The sequence below is a fragment of the Lissotriton vulgaris genome, chromosome 10 (genome assembly GCF_964263255.1).
Source record: "Lissotriton vulgaris chromosome 10, aLisVul1.2, whole genome shotgun sequence".
Classification (NCBI taxonomy): domain Eukaryota; kingdom Metazoa; phylum Chordata; class Amphibia; order Caudata; family Salamandridae; genus Lissotriton; species Lissotriton vulgaris.
Window position 1 is genome coordinate 133162099 of NC_141698.1, and position 12127 is coordinate 133174225.

Here is a 12127-nt window from a genome sequence, read left to right on the forward strand (position 1 = left end):
CAGATTGAGTTTTAGGAGTAGAGCAAGTGCACCAAACAGAATAGGATATGGATGATGAATTCCCTCAATTGAATATAGAAAAGCCCCGTATTAAAATGACTATTTTTATTTATATGGGTTTGGGAATTAAATAAAGAGTGTCATAATTTGTGTATTTGTATGAATATTTTGTTCAATTTTTTGTGTGTATTGTTTTTCAGTTCAAATCATCGTTAATGCTAAGGCTAGGGCCATCTGCTAGCAGTGATTACTCACTGAGGGGTGTCCCTGGATTCCAATAATGATTCAGGGGAGGGAGGGGGAAGTGCAGGCTTCCAGTAAAGATTATTTGGGGGTCACCTGAATTCAAAAGTTGAGAGCCACTGGGAGCATAGCTGTGTCAACAGAACACCAACACACACTGGCGTCAGTGGCTCCCTATCTAAGGGAGGATCGAGTACACAAACTTAATTATTATATAGGATGGTCATCAAATCAACCCTTATTATCTGCAGAAGGTGTTAAAAAAAGAAAACACAACTGTCTCTTTCGCCTTTCTTTTTCAGCCACAAAAGGATTTTTGACATTTCCATTGACGAGGCAGCAACATTGCTTACTAACCCAGGACCCAAAGCGGTTCTATATAATTTAGCTCAAAAATAGGGTATGGGCACATACTGGCAAAGAAGTAAGCAGGTTGCGGGAGAGATTGAGAGTCTCCAGCTGGGTCCATTGGTCGATGCAGAGAGACAGTTCAGAGATCTGATTGCCACTCAGGTTGAGGCGCTTCAGGCTAGAAAGAGTGTAAAGGCATTCTGGCACTCGCGTCAGGTCATTCGCGGACAGATCCACATCTGATGAAGGGAGGAAAGAAAGTAGAGACACCAAGTGAGGAATTTAGCCTTCACAGTCTGCATAGTAAGCATTATTTTGATTTGATTCTTAAATACAAGAGATTTGAATAATTTATAACTTAAGTGATCATGTAATATAGTGGTTAAATATATATCCCAGAACACTACACAAAATCAGATTTACTGAAACAAATTACTATCTTGTAAAATACGTCCGATAGGAAGATGCAACTCAAAGTTACTACCTGTAGGAGGGTTGCGATTCAGAAAGAGTGAAAACAGGATGGCATTGAATGATAAACCCATTACTGAAAGTCAGGAAAGTGTGGAAATTGAGGAAAGTCATGCAGGGTTAAGTGATTGCTTCTCACATACCCAATCAGGCTAAGGTAAAGACCATCAGAACTGTGGTACTTCTTAATACCATTGATATATTGATGGTGGTCCTGCGCCCAAGGGCCTATAAGCAAACACTGAATAATCCGTCTGGGTAGGGTATTAACGTGTGAGGCAGGGTAGCAAGTTCCTCACAATGCTCCACACAAAAGCCAACTATGTTTTCTGTAAGAAACTGGGCTTTTGTTGCAGTTGCCCCCTAACCCCACACTTTGCCCCCTTTTTAGCTCAGAGATGCTGATTTGCATTGAGGCTTGCTAACCAGACCTCAGTACAAAGGCTCCTTCCCTAAAACAATGTGAAGTCTAATTGTTCTACAATTGGCTAAGGACTTTAGCACCCCTGTACGTCCCTAGTATATGACACCCGAGGTACCTAAGGCATGGTTGTTGAAGAGGGTCGCCAAGCATATCTTATGCCACCGTAAGGGAACCACATATAATATCCGCACATATTGCCATTGCAGCCTGCATGACATGGTGCAAACCAAGAGTGAAAACATGAGATGACAAACTCATGTGTGTCATTCCAAAGTAACTGCATCTAATGTATGTGGAGGAGTGTGGCTCACTGGTTAGAGGCGGCAGACCCGAGAGCAGAAGCCGGCCCGGGACCAGGGTTCAATTCCCGACGCGGCAGGGTCGTGGACTTTGGTCAGCGGACTCGATAATTCTCGCTTCGGTGCTTACTCTAATCAGGGGTTCCACTCGGCAACTCTGAGCATTAGCTTGCCTCATCTCCACAACGGCCCCATCAATTCCGGGGATGCCTGGCTCCACCTTGGGGACTCCCAGCAGGTACCATCCCACAGGTAAAGCCAGGACTGGTTCCCCAGAGTTATACAGCGCCAGGAGACCTATGGACGGGTAGCAGTGTGCTTTACAAGCTCAAATACATTTACATTTACATGTATGTAAGTCACCCCTACAGAAGTTGTTTGAGCCCTAAGGCAGGGTGAATTATATTTTATGAGAGGGCATATCTTCATGAGCAACTAAGCCCCTGTGATGGCTAGTTCTATTACTTGATATAGCATGTGAGCAGGGAAGCCCTCTTAATGTACCTACTGGTTACTGGTCAAAAAGAGTTACCCAGCTACATTGTAATTGTAATTCCATTTATATAGAGGTTATTACCCCTAACGAGGAGTTAAATAGCTTTTTGGTGAGTAGCACGCTACTCTGGATCCAAAATATGAAATTAATTTGAGCTGTGGACATGTGAGTCTGTTAGTTGGATTAAAAGATTAGTGGAGGGGCGGGTCTAGAAAGTGTTTCTTTGGAGATGGTAGGAGTAGGAAGTTTGGGATGAGTAAAGGAGAGATGGGGGGGGGAGAGTCTCTACAAGTGGATTAGAGAGAAAAGATGATGTATCATAACAGTCTTGGAGGGATGCACGAAGGAAGGGTTTAGAAAAGCTTATTTGGGAGATGTGAATGGTAAACGAGGTTTGAGATGGTGCAAAGAGCAGTAGAGGAAGGAAGAGCCTAGAAGATGGCTTCACATGGTGTTTGGTAGCAAACAACTCTTATTAATAAACACACACTGATTACAGTGATGGATTTATTAATACATGCACCCAGAGGGTACCTTAGAGGTACCCCCTGAACCCAACTAGTCCTCTAGTGTGCTGGCTGACTGGTACCCCCTAGGAGGTGAGAGCGCCAGTCTCAGAGGACAGAAACAATGCTTTCTCTGGTGGGAGGTGTTTGCACCTCCTTCAAGCAGGATGACTGGTGATCTGCATATCAAGGCAGGAGGCCTCAAAGGCTCTGCCGCTTTTGACATGCGACCCAAGGCTTCCACAGATGGGGGAAATTCCACCCCCTGGCCTGGGCCCATCTGGTACCAGGACAAGTGGGAAAATGAGCTATGCGGGCAGTGTGTTGCACTGCCAGGATGGACACATCGATAGGGTAAACAGCGTGAAGGGAACACAAAGTTAGAAAATCCACCAACTTGTGTGTGGTGGAATTAGAAATTCTGGGACAGATTGATGTCCACTCCCGAAAATGGAAGTGGTCATCTAGGGGGTGTAGTGACCCCAGGGGTAGTAGCCAATAGGTAGCCCATCAGCTACTACCCTCACTCCCCTTAACACCCCATAATTAAGTATTTAGGGGACCTCCTGATAACAAGACTTCAGATTTTTGACTGACACAAAAGGAAGAGAGGACAAAGTCGTCTGCCAACCCTGCCAGCCTGCCTGCTGCTCCTGACCCTCGTTAAGCAACTAACTCATACAGCCACTGTGCAGACTTCATGAAACCTGGAGGGCTGCCAGTTCTTCGCCAATTGCCAAAGAAACTCCCTTGGAGTAGAGGAGCTACTCCCTTACAGCCACACGGACCAAAGAAACAAGACCCGAGTCACCAACCTGCCGCTCCCCTAGACTACTGACACAGCAGCCCCCAGGGAAGAAGTAGCCGTGCTCCTACAGGTCAGATCGGTCCTCCCTCTAAGTGTAGGAACACCAATACCGACCGAAGCCGCATGACACCAATACCTAGAGTACTGGCCCCTTTGCAGCAACCAAGGCTTGTTATGTCCAATTCGGACACCAATGCGGAGGAAAACTGACCTGCACATTGGGAGACTTCAGGGACACCGAGACCCACATCATGAGTGGCCCAGCTGTCCTGTTTGCCCCCTCTTCAGCAGAAACCAAGACAAAGACTGAGTACCTGACCGCAGCCACCGACCCCTCAAAGCACTTCTGCATCAGCGTTCCAAAGCCCGAGTTCGGAGGAGGTGATGGTGCCCACAGGGCCCCGAGGCTCACAAGAGTCAAGCCCATCCTTGGGTCTGGCCAGACTGGACTTCCAGTCGCCGCCTGCAGCCTCTTGCTGAAGGCCCCCTCCAACCGAACTCAACACTGAAACAAACACCAAAAGATACCACAGTACCAGAGATCCACAGCCCGAGAAGAAGTGGACAAACTGTGTCCCTACGTGTCTGAGCATCTAAAGGGTCGAGCTCCCCTGTGGGTTCCTCCAGACTGGCCCTCAGTCCCAGCTTGCAGCCTCTTTCCGACAGGACCGTTCCCCATTAAAGTGAATGGGACGCCCAAAGCCGTAACATACCTCTGCACCCGGATGTCCCAGAGCCTCCCAAGTGATCTACTGGTGTGGTCTTGGACCAAGCCACATACTCACCTTAAGTCTAGGAAAACTGTCTGGTATGTTGCTATTAAGTGCCCAAATGCAGTACATGTTTCCCCCCATAGGATAATAGTACGGCTTCCCAAGAATTCCACTGTCAACTTTTGAAAACTGTAAAAATTCATAACTGGAAAAGAATTTACCAAATTCCGATGAACCTGGTATCTAAATTCATATAACAGTATGTGTTATTTTTATAAATTGGCATTGAATTTCTTTATTGAGTGTGTGTCTCGTTTACTGCCTTTATGTGTGCAATAAATGCTTAGCACTACCCTCTGATATGCTTAACTACTCGCCCACACTACCACAAAACCATTTGGGGTGTCATTTGATCCCCTGTAAACCAGTTGGGGTTTGCTTGGACTCTTTACACATTGTATCTTATTTTAGTCCACTATATAAAGAGTCAGCTTCCTACATATATGTTTTCAAATTTCAACTTGCAACTAAAACATACGGTTGTAAAACAAAGGCAAGGTTTGGGGAAGTTATCAACATACTAGACCAGCAGGCACAGCCCTGCATTACCAGCAGGAAAATAGCCATGAATGTTAGCTGGCTACATCACTTTCTTTCTGTAAGAGCAGCAGAGTTCTATTTCATCCATTCACCACATTCACAATTCAGCGAAAGAATAATTTTAGAATTCCTAATCCCTAACAAGGGTTCAATAACCCATCAATGAACAGCTAAGCAAATAGAAGCAACTCTAAAACAGATTGTGTACAAAGGTGTACAGGTTTGAGTTTTCAAGCTGCTCACACCCTTAAAAATGCCTTTTTTGCTAGAGTCTGTTAGAAATCTACCTGACAAGTTATTTAGGCCTTCTAGGCTGGTAGGTAAGTTGCTCTGAGTGCGTTGTGTGTTCTTAAGGTGAAGGGTTTGCAGGGCAGTCATTGCAGGAAGCTGTCTGTAAAAAAAGGAAAAGGAAAACTTCAAATGCATCTTCACTTGGGACTAGTCACTGGGAGCAAGAAACACACTTGTTTTAGGTTTTAAAACTGACACAAAGAAGCAACAGACTCTGGAATATACTATTTTCCCAAGATCCTTGTGTGAAAATAAGCAAAATAATGCTTAGAAAGTCCATTACTGCTGAGAAATAACCACACATCTTGACTTCTATGCTTTTGTTGAAGAAAATGGCACATAAACAGTGAAGTATAAAAATACCAGACATGCAAATGTTATTTCCTATGGGAGCTGGTCTATAAAAGGCATTTTAATACCCAACAATCCACATCAGCAGAAGGACAATTTGTTTTTCAACATCTATTGACTAGTTATTTTTCATTAGATGCCCTCTTTCGTAGAAGAGCACCAGTATTCATGTATACTAACTACATGTGAACCACTGCTGCTATACAAGCGTTCAGATGTAACCACATTTAACCACAAAGTAAAGAAGCATTAACATTCTTGTATGGCACTATGTGAAGCACCTTTGGCATACCAGTATTACTATGAATACCAAAATGGCAATACTGGTTCCCATGCACAGAATAGAACCTATTACAGGTATATGAAGCACCATATCTGTGCCAGTATCCACACCATAGTCTGCATGCTTGCTCTATTGCTTTTTCAACTCACTCAAGGAAACTCCATGGCACTCTACAGGGGATGTTTGCATACATGCTGATGAGTGACAATGCAGTTTCAAAGATAACTAAAGGCTACCCGTGAAACTGCAGTCTTCTGCAGCACTATTGGCCACTGGACAAGAAAAGCAGCTTTAATCTGTGCTATTACAGCTGGAAGGGAAAACCATCCATCCCTAAAAGAGGACCTGAGCCTCCGCCTCCTAGTATTTGCCCCAGTGCTTAATTTGTAAAAAATAGAAGCGGCAGGGCCTTCATCAGAAGACTACTTCAGTTTGCACCACCCATTGCTGCTGTTAGTGCTGCCAATTACTGGAACAGCATAACTGCAAACCATCACACTCCTACAAGTGTGACAATTCTGACTATTCCAGGGCTACAAAACTATAAGTATGGCTGTGGTGGCAGGTATTAGTCATTTTTAAAGTATATAACATTTAAAAAACAACTGCTGCTGTGCTGGTCTCTAAATTAGAAAAACAACGCCACCATGTGCCAGACTATTATAAGTGCTGTGTTGACAAATGAGTGCGGGTGCAGAGCACCGGAAACCACCGGCTTATATTATGCATTTGTTTGCGCATCTGAGAAGTCTACCATTTATGTATCAAAGCCTCCACAGGTTACAGCCAGATCCTGCAGAGGTTTGGATCTTGAAAGCTCTGATGGCTACAGTTTTAGAAAATAAGCAACACAAAAAAATGAGCTAATACCAGGTTTAAAAAATCAAGTGCACAGTGGCTCAATCTTATTCGAGCTGGACATCCAGAATCTAAAAATAATTCTCACCTGATCAAGGTTCCACGGTTTTACTTACCTGGATTGTGGTTCTTCCCTCATACTCCATCATTCCCTTTATAATAACAAAATTGCTATCTGACCTTTTTGTCTTTATTGTGAAGCTTTTTAGGTCGAACCTAGGCAGCGCTTGCACTGTCTCTTCGAGACATGTTCTAAATACTTTGGGGCTTACAGCTCGCCCATTGTTTTTCATTTTTCTCTTCGAGTGCCCTTTAAAAACGCTTGTTTCCAAGTGGCTAACCATACCTATTTGTCCTTCCTTTACGTGGGTTGCTCCCTCCCACAGAGCACCGTCCCATTACTTGTAGCCTTTCACTTGTCCCCTTTAGGAAGTGTTTTTGGGACTACTTTTTTCGTAGATTTAAAACGCCTTTCACGTGCGTTGTTTTTACTCTCTCCCTTTTGTAAACGCTCCTTAATGCATGCATAGCCACTGTTGTCTTAGCACTGGCACTGCAGGCTCCTCTCTCAGCTCCTTGAGCACAGCGCAGGCAGAGCCTTCTTTCCTCCGGCAGGCTCACTCTGCTCCGGTTTGATCGCCGCTCCGGCCTTGCGCCGTCCCACCTTCCCCCTGATAAACGCATACGCAGCCTGCTACCAGAGGACGTGAAACACTACTGCTCACTTGTAATTGTTCCTGTGCTTCCAGTGCTCATTGGAAGGGTTAACCTTACCCCCCCCAGTACCCTAGTCTTTGGATGCCACCTTGGAGGTGGTGTGGCTTTCCTGCCAGCTTTCCAGGAAACCCCTGCAGTGGTTGACATTCCTCATTCTCTGTTGCCAGGAGACTATGCTGACGTCAGAGGGTTGCAGTTTAGGATCTGCAGGCCTATGCTAAGAACAGCACGTGTGATGCATGGGCCAAGGCTTGCCAGTGCAGCAAATGGCTCAACAGTGCTGCGATGCACTCTCTTGCAGCAGATCACATCATGAGAGCGGGACAGAAGTGCCCCCCTCCTAGAGGTCCAAGGGTAGGAGTAGTTTCTGTCCTGTAACTCCAGTTCTGTAGTAGGGGTATCTCCGTTATAGTCATAATCTAGTGAATAGTCCCGCCCATGTGCGTGGACCCCGGCAATCAAAAATAATCTCTTAAATTGTCAAAATAATGCAGAAACTGCAAAGACACTTAAGAGAGAATTTAAAGACAAATAATGCAGCCTATATCCACAGGCTACACTGTCCAGTACTTCAACTAGAAAATTCCACCAAAAAACACCACACACAACACAGCCTGCCAGTTTCTACCATAGAGAAACTTGCCTCCCCCAGTCAAAGACTCTGGAATGATAGAGAGGAAGGTAGGGACAGACAAGCCCCATAGGCTGCCATTATGTGGCTTAAATAGGATACTGTGCCTTTAAGAGAACTTTCCAGAACTTCTCCCAGTATCCCAGAATGCATAGCAGGTCCCTCTACTTTCAGTTCTTTTTGAAGGCGAAGCACGCCAGACCGGTCGCATTCCTTACATGATGAAATATCTCCACCGGGGAGGAGGGCGGGCGCTTATGACTATAACAGAGATACCCCTACTACAGAACTGGAGTTACAGGACAGAAACGACTCCTTCTGTAGTAGGGGATCTCTGTGTATAGTCATAATCTAGTGAATAGAATGGCAAGCCCATCCCTACACCAAAGCGGCGGTGGAGAACAAACACTTAACGCCACTACTGTGCGAACAAATTCCGCAGCGAAGCCTGCCCAACCTGAGCGTCTGCCCTGGCGTCAGTATCCAGGCATTAATGCTTAGCAAAGGTATGAACCGACTTCCAAGTGGCTGCCTTGCAGATTTCAGCAATCGGCACGTTACGGAGCAGAGCCGTCGTGGCAGCTTTGCCCCTGGTGGAATGAGCCTTAGGCTTACCTCCTAAGGTCTTATTAGCCTTTTGATAACACAATTGTATGCAGGACACAATCCACCTAGAGATGGACTGCTTAGAGGTCGCAAGACCCGTCCTGATCGATCCATAATTGATGAACAACTGGTCAGACCTACGAATATCTTTGGTTTTATCCAGATAAAATTTCAACACCCTCCTAACATCCAGGGAATGGAGAGGCCTCTCCGCTGGGGATGAAGGGTTCTGAAAAAACGTAGGCAAAGTTATGGTCTGGTTGACATGAAAATCAGAAATAACCTTGGGAAGAAATTTAGGGTGAGTACGCATAACAACCTTAGCAGCATGAAATACAGTATAAGGTTCATTACAACACAATGCCTGAATTTCACTCACCCTGCGGGCCGATGTAATGGCCACGAGGAACGCCGCCTTCCAGGACAGGTGCTGCAGCGAAGCCTTATGAATAGGTTCAAAAGGTTCCTCCATCAACCTGGACAGCACCACATTCAATTCCCATGAAGGCGAGGGAAGCCTGACAGGAGGGAATACTTTCTTCAACCCTTCCAGAAAGTCTTTGATCACAGGGATCTGGAAAAAGGAAGTCTGTGAAGGGCATTTCCTGTAGGCCGACAATGCAGCCAGATGAACCTTAATGGAATGCACATTAAGGCCAGACTGCGCCAAGTGTAAAAGGTAAGGGAGGATGACATCTTCCTTACAGGTCGTAGGGTCATGGTTCTTAGACTGGCACCAGATACAAAACCTCTTCCACTTGTAAGCCTAAGAAGTCCGAGTGGAAGGTCTTTTAGACTCCTTCAGTATGTCCATGCAATCATCGGGCAGATTCAGATGGCCATATTGCACTATCTCAGGAGCCATGCCGCCAAACTCAAAGACGAGAGGTTGGGGTGTAACATCCGTCCCCCGAACTTCGTGAGAAGGTCCGGCCTGCACGGCAACCGAGTGTGAGGAAGGAGAGACCGGTGAAGTAGGTCCGTGAACCACCACTGCCTGGGCCACTCCGGGGCGATGAGTATCATCCGAGCCCTGGACCGGGCCAGCTTGATGAGCACCGCCGGAATCAGGGGAATGGGAGGAAAGGCGTACAGAAAGCTGTTCGTCCAGTTGATCCATAACGCATTCCCCAGCGTCCCTTGCTGGAAGTACCTGGAGGCGAAGTCTCTGCACTTGCTGTTTTCGGCGGTGGCGAACAAATCTACGTCTGGAGTTCCCCACCTTGCGAAGACTTCTCCTAGTACTTCGTCGTTTATGACCCATTCGTGGTTTTCCTGAACCAGTCTGCTCAGTGCGTCTGCCTGAACATTCTGCACACCTGGTAGATCGGTGGCCGTTATCGTCAGTCCTCTGGCTAGGAGCCAGTGCCAGATCGTCTGCGCCTCCTGTGACAGAGTGCGTGATCTCGAGCCCCCCTGCTTGTTGAGGTAATACATCGTGGTGGTATTGTCAGTCTGTACAAGCAGAGAGTTGGTCTGGAAGGACGGAAGAAAGGCCTTCAGCGCCAAGTGAACAGCCCTGAGTTCCAGGAAATTGATGTGATACGTGGCCTCCATCGGCGACCATGTACCTTGAATCTGTAGAGTCCCGGAGTGCGCTCCCCATCCCAGGAGAGAAGCATCCGTCACGACAGTCTGCGTGGGAATGTCCTTGTGAAAGGGAACCCCTCTGAGGAGATTCTCCGCCGAACACCACCACTTCAGAGACTGAAGAGCATGCAGCGACAGTCGAATCTTGTCGTCCCAAGATCCTTTCCTCTGATCCCACTGGTCCTCCAAGCACTCCTGCAGCGGTCTCATGTGCAGCCGTGCGTGTGGCGTCAGGAAGATACAAGAGGCCATCGATCCCAGTAGAGAAGACACCGTCCTCACTGTTGTAGATGGAGTTGTCATAAGAGCCTGAGCCTTCCGAAGGAGTGATAATCGTCGCTCTTCCGAAGGAGACACGCTTGCTGACAGCGTATTGATGGAGGCTCCCAAGTACTGTATGCATTGGACCGGAGTCGGGACAGACTTGGCCATGTTGATGTGCAGCCCCAGTTTGTTCAAAAGAACGCACGTCTTCTGGAAGTGTGCTCGCGCTTCCGCGAAGGAGGATGCCTTGATCAACCAATCGTCCAAGTACGGGTAGACAAACACCTTGTTTTTCCTCAGGTGTGCTGCTACCACTGCCATGCACTTCGAGAATGTTCTCGGCGCAGACTTCAGTCCGAATGGGAGTACTGTGTATTGATAGTGATTGGTGCCGACTTGGAACCGCAGGAACTTCCTGTGTTTGTGTGCAATGGGCACATGGAAGTAAGCATCCTGTAGGTCTATAGCGCATAGCCAGTCTCCCCGTTGCAACTGAGGGTAAATCTGATGCAACGACAGCATGCAAAACTTTTCCCTGCAAATCCATTTGTTTGCCTGCCGCAAGTCCAGAATGGGCCTGAACTCGTTCTTGTCCTTCTTGCGAACAAGAAAGAACCTGGAGTACAGTCCTCTTCCTCTCTGAGACAGAGGTACGTCTTCTATCGCCCTTTTCCTCAACAGGATATCCGCTTCCGCCTGAAGCTCGCGCAGCTGAAACTGCGAGCTGACCGGGGGAATTACTGGAGGAGGGCTGGTGAACCGCAGACTGTATCCATTGCAAACAATATTCAGCACCCACTTGTCCTGAGTAATTTTTCTCCACTCTGCCAGAAATAATTGAATGCTTCCCCCTACCGGAGTGGGTAACAGATCCGGGGGAAGTAGGTTCCTAGGGCCTAGACCCAGCCTGGCCCTTGGGCGCTGGGGGCCGACTGCTGGCCTCCCCTGCCCTTCTGGCGCTTCTGGAACGGCTTACGGAACTGGTGTTGCTGTTGCGATTGCCCCGAAGCCTGGCCCCGTCCTCGGCCTTGCCCGCCGAACCGCCGTGTGAAAGGGCGGTACGTCTTCTTGGTCTCTTTAGGCTTCTCCAAGCCCACAGCCGTTAGCGTCTCGGCCTCCGCCTTCATGCGGGCCATCTCATCGTCCGCGTGCTTGCCGAAGAGGGTCTCACCGGAGAATGGTAGGTTGGCCACCCTCTGCTGTGCGTCCGGTTTCAGGGACGTAAGCCGGAGCCATGCGTGGAGTCGTTGGTTGACTCCATGGAAAAATCCGTGAGCAGCCAACAGGGAAGAGTCCGCTGCAGCGCTAATAATCTGGTTCGCCACCAGCATCCCCTCACTCAGCACTTCCATGAAGTCCTCACGCTTCTCCCGAGGTAAATGTTCTGCAAACCTCTCGAGGGAGTCCCAGAGGGCGCGGTCGTATCGGCCCAACAGCGCCGTGGCACTCGCAGCTTTCATGGAGGTAGGGGAGGTTCTACAGACTTTCCTCCCCGCCGAATCCATCCACCTGGACTCCTTATCCGGGGGGACCGTGGAGGACGGAGTGGTGGCATGCTGCTTGCGGGCCGCCGTCACAATGACAGAGTCAGGAGGGGGTTCCGTTCTCAGGAAGGCCGGATCCGA

General features: G+C 47.7%; 1 protein-coding gene across 2 annotated transcripts in view; it reads right to left on the reverse strand.

Moving 5' to 3' along the window:
• FLII (FLII actin remodeling protein) overlaps positions 1 to 12127 on the reverse strand; it is a 241054-nt gene that overhangs the window by 123608 nt on the left and 105319 nt on the right. For both annotated transcript variants that reach the window (XM_086940706.1, XM_086940705.1), the window contains exons 7-8: positions 5199 to 5302; positions 658 to 833 (exon numbers count right to left, since the gene is read on the reverse strand). In XM_086940706.1, the coding sequence (XP_086796832.1) occupies positions 658 to 833; positions 5199 to 5302 (280 nt within the window). The remainder of the gene's footprint in view (positions 1 to 657; positions 834 to 5198; positions 5303 to 12127) is intronic.